We start from the raw sequence: 5,298 nt of genomic DNA on the forward strand, positions 1-5,298 counted from the left end.
TGACCATGTCTATGTCTCGACCATTCAATAAAAGTTTGCGTTTGGATCCGCTCGTCTCCCGTCTCTCTGTTACAGACTACTTGATATATGGGCATGGCAGTTCAAGTTCAAAATCCTCCTAAGTCATCCAGTGTCCAGAAAAAAAGTGAGAAGCATCAAACACAGGGTGATGAAAAGGGAAAAGACTGGGTAAAATGAGAAAGGGAAAAAAAAAAAAAGAAAAAAGACCCAAACTTGCAAAAGACAAGGCCAAAAATACATACACTTCTTTGCAAAATACACATCATTACAACAATATATTTGTAGTAATGCAACTTTCAACATATTAAACTCCATCATTATCGAATACTAACACACTGAATTTGTAAAAGAAAAAGAATAACATCTTGAAGTGACGCATTTAGGCCTTATCTGCCCGTATCATGCGCAGTGTTGGAAAGGTTACTTTGGAAATGTAATAGGTTACAAATTACAAGTTACTTGATTAAAAATGTAATAAGTAGTGTAATTTTTCAATTACCTTATTAAAGTAATGTAACATTACTTTTAATTACTTTTTGATTACTTTTCTAAATTTCTAATATTTTCAACTGTTAATCATTTTGTTAAACATTTAAACCAGGCAGAGTTAACCTTACAGTAGCACTTAACACTGATTACTGTCAGACTTTCAAAATCCTTTCAAAACACTTGGATTAAGATTGTAAGTAAAGGATAACATACATCTTTATTATACATTTAAATTCAGATGTAATCCCCTTTGTAATCACTGTAATACACATTTTTTCTCAGTAACTGTAACTAATTACAATTGCATTTATTTTGTAATTAAATTACGTAATTCCGTTACATGTAAGCAGTTACTCCCCAACACTGCACGTGCGTCATGATTAGCAATTAGCTCATAACTCAATAACACCACGTAACAATTAAAATAACAATGGTAAACTCTTCCAAAGTAGCTTTCAACCTTGAAATATTAGTTATTTAGCACATTCACATAATATTTAAGAATAACTTGTATATGCATTTTACATTCAACATGTAAGTTATAAACTATATCATTTAATGTTTGAACACCATTTACCCAACATTTACACAGAAAACGTCAGTAATTGAAAATTAATTTAATTAACTTATCAAGAGAGTTCGATTTTCACTTAGAAAGACTTGAGAAAGGCTTTAAGATGTGTATTTTTCCACCTTTGTAGCATTCATACGAACATCCACTCTGATCTCTGATTGATGACGTTCAATCCGCACTTCTATCTCGAAATCTCAACTGTTTCTCTGATACAACTGTTGGTTACACTTGTTTAATCTTGTTTTTTTCTTATTTTTCAACATCACCTAATCATTGTCTAGTTCTAATCATTGTCAATATAATTATGACTTTTTTTTCTTCGTAGATACATGTAATAGATGTTGACTGTATAGTTAATGTACAGTGCTTGTACTGTTTCCTCATGTTGTGGATGATAATCTGGCACAGTAATACACAGCTGTGTCTTCAGTCTGGAGATTTTGCCCTTTGAGAGTCACTGTTTTGCTGGAGTCGCTTTTGGAGATGCTGAACTTGTTTGACAGTGAGTCTTTTTTTCTTATGTCTCCACCTCCCCATATGTGCACAATCCACTCCAGAGTTTTTCCTGCAGGATGTCGTATCCAGGCTGTTGCGTAGCTATCATCAGTAACAGAGTATCCAGACACCTCACATGTGAGAGTAAGTGAGTTTCCCGGCTGCAGAACTATAGAGTTTGTCTGCGTCAGGACAATATTACACTCCACACCTGTCAGAGACAAAATAACAATACACAACCTGATGAAATTATACAGCTCTGTCCACATATCTGTTTCATATTACTTGCTGATAAAGACACTCACAGGTCATTGCTGTGAAAAGCAGCAGTAAAGATGTCGGGAACATGATTTGTGTTGATTTCTCTCTGCTCTACTGGTGGAAAAACAATACAAACGGTTCTCTTTAAAACACCCTGAGAGGCGGACACACTGAGCAGTTTTGCATAGAAAGTATGAAACGCTTGTCAGTCACTCAAAGTTCGGAGATAAAATTTAGTTTGACAACTTGATTTATTTTTGTACTATTCAGCAATAAATAAATCATTGGACACAAAAATATAAACTAGTTTGGTCTCTGTTCTGAAAAAGTTGCAAACACAAACAAACTGTCATTATCAAACACATTATAATGAAACAATTTGATGCATTTCATTGATGTAATATTTAGTACCCCTTTCTCTTATGTTAACACTCCTGTTCCTGTTTTTTTTTTTTTTTTTTTTTAAACACTGCTACAATACTCACTGCAAAGAGGGTATTTGGTCATAGTTGGGAATGTCACAAAACGGTTGCAAATAAGGACGAGGTGGATCTAAGCACAGCTGTTTAGTTTTATTTATACAAACTCAAAACATGAACTGAACAGAATAACTGAGTTACACACAACATAAACTGACAATGAAGAGAAGAAAACACAGGGTTTGAATACAATTAAACAAACCAAAGACAGGTGCAGACACTAATCAATCAAATTAATGAGTAGCTAAGGTAACAAACTAGTGGAAATTAGGTCAAACAACAAAACCAAGTAGATCCGAACATGCATGTGACAATATAAATGTTCCTTTTATTGATTTAACATTACACTTATTCCAGTGTGATATACAAGAAGTCATTTGTGATCTGTGAGATAATGTAAAAAAAAAACAACATTCAATTTTTAAAGTTGGAGACTTTTAGTGGGTTGCAGTTGAGTAAATACAGGCAAAAAATAAAATAGCTTATGTTCTGATTATTGGATTAGATTTTGTGCAGTGCTGTAGCTGTATTCATCACTGTGTCTCTCTTGCACAATAATATACAGCAGTGTCTTCATTCTTCATATTATTCATCTGCAGATACATCTGTTTCTTGCTGTTGTCTCTGGAGATGGTGAAGCGTCCCTGAACAGACTGAGAGTAATATGTAGTGCCACCACTATCATAGATGTATGCCACCCACTCCAGACCTCCTCCTGCAGCCTGTCTGATCCAAGCCAAGTACGGGTCACTACTGAATCCAGAGAATGTACAGATAAGTCTGTGAGATCCTCCAGGTTTAATGACCACTGACTCAGACTCAGTCAGTGTTTGACACCAACAGACTGAAAAACAAACAGTTCAACATTAATATTTACATCAGTACACATGAATAATTCTGACTATTAACAGTTTTCAAGAGCCTCTTACATTCTGTGAGAGCAAACATGAAGATAAAACCCAGTTTAGACACAATATCCATTGTCATGTTATGAAAAGAGGAAGCTGATGCATCAAAGTCACAAACAGGTTTTGTGTCTAGAAATGAATACAGTGGAGGCTTTTTAAAGAGGACAAGAAAAAGTAGGTTTGCATAGGGTGCCCTCTAAAGGCACATCTACATCTTCCATGACCTTATTAACCTCTGTAACCATCTGTACCTAACAACCAAGGAAACTAACAAGGGAACACAGGAACAGAAAACAGAACCAGAATACAGTGAAAATTAAACCAAACTATGCTTGTTACAAGTAAATAATTATGATTTTTTGCAAAAATGTATATAACCTTTCCCAATTATCATTGATTATGCACTGGTTAGAATTAAAACCCTGTTTGAAAGATCATCATTTAAAGATATTTACTAATGTGCTGAACATTTAACTTGCTGATTGTGAAGGTTCGAACAGTGGAATGTTGTAGAGAATGTTTTATTCTAGCATGAAGTCAAATAAAAATAAAAATAATAATAATTCAACATTTTCTTGATTTATTCAAGTTTACATCAATTACTAAAACACTCAATTAACAAAAGTTAACAAAAAGTGAAGTGTGCTGAAACATATTCTCTGACCCTACTTGTAAAATATACAGTAATTTTATGGTCTTTTCTCCAGTTATATAATGCAATACAAGAAAAAATAAAATAAAAATAAGCAATGACAACTGTGTATTTTGTTGCAATAACCCTTGCAATAACATTAACATTTTCACAGATTCAGTTAAGACTCTAACAAAACACTATTACAAACTATTGTATACACTACAGCACATACCATTGAACTATTATAGCTAGAAAAATTCTTAACATTTATCCTAAGCACAACATGATAACAGTGAACAGCAATGACAGTGAAGCTTCAAATAAAACTCAAACTTTTGTTACACACAAGAAGCATTTTTCAAGAATGTATACATAATATACATATTTGTATATTATAGCAATTAAAAAACATGTAAAAAATCAGGAACATATTCAATCATAAGAACAATCTTAAAAACATACAAATTTGCAAAAACTCTCCTGAGTAAAATGCATTTGCCTGTAGTGGATTAATAGTTTTGGCAGCTGAAATCCACAAACTCCTTAGACACATGAGGGTTCAGGCCAGAGTTTCTCCTTTGCACCATCTTCCCACTTCTTTTGCTGATCTGGAATTTTGCAGAGCACTTGAGGTGTGTCAGGATTTATCCTCACAATGAACCTTCACAAAAAAAAATATTAATTAGATTCATATTTCATTCTCTTTTGTAAAAACTTTTTAGAGCATTAGTTTAGCCAAATGAAAATTGTTTCATCATTTACTATTTACATCAGTTACAAACCCATAAAAATCTAGTTTGTTTTTGGAACACATGAAAATGTATATTCTCTCTTCATTTTTGTCTATCCAACCAAAGTCTTTTAGCTTCATAAAGTGCATAAAGACATTGTAAAAATAATCCATATGATTCGAGTGGCTTAAGACACCTAATCAGTTCTCAAGCATGTTTGAGATTCTGTTTACCACATTTGACGCACTCTACATATTTGGATGATCAATGTTTGTATGTGAATAAAAGCCCACGGATTAATCATATGGATTAATTCCATTTCTTTACGCACTTTTTGAACTGAAATATTTTGGTTGTGTGTACTTTCAGTGGACAGACAAAAATACTGTTATGAATTCATTAGAAGAATAAACAGAATAGTACATCAGTTAATTTTATTTAACTCAAATTATCAGTTATCATTACTGCATTCCAAGAAGACAACACCCAAAAATTGTAATTCTCTTAGTATTTACTCACCCTCATGTCATCCCAAATATACTTTCTTCTGTGGAACACAATTAGAGATTTTTAGAAAAAAAAAAAAAAAGTAATATGAAGCAAAATGATAGGTTTGTGTAAGAAATGTTTAAATATTTTTTAAAAATGATTATTATAAACCACTGCTTCCAGGCAAGTGTTTGTTTGACGTAAATGTCAACATGTT

General features: G+C 32.9%; 2 gene segments (V, D, J or C); both read right to left on the reverse strand.

The window, feature by feature from the left end:
• Nucleotides 1-1,464: 1,464 nt before the first annotated feature.
• LOC127159249 (Ig heavy chain V region PJ14-like) lies at nt 1,465-1,940 on the reverse strand. The segment is given in 2 exon segments: nt 1,465-1,790; nt 1,885-1,940. Coding segments are annotated over 2 exon segments (369 nt in total).
• A 912-nt stretch (nt 1,941-2,852) lies between these two features.
• Nucleotides 2,853-3,374, reverse strand: LOC127159251 (Ig heavy chain V region 6.96-like). The segment is given in 2 exon segments: nt 2,853-3,163; nt 3,249-3,374. Coding segments are annotated over 2 exon segments (369 nt in total).
• Nucleotides 3,375-5,298: the final 1,924 nt, after the last annotated feature.

The sequence above is a fragment of the Labeo rohita genome, unplaced genomic scaffold (genome assembly GCF_022985175.1).
Source record: "Labeo rohita strain BAU-BD-2019 unplaced genomic scaffold, IGBB_LRoh.1.0 scaffold_2031, whole genome shotgun sequence".
Taxonomy (NCBI): Eukaryota; Metazoa; Chordata; class Actinopteri; order Cypriniformes; family Cyprinidae; genus Labeo; species Labeo rohita.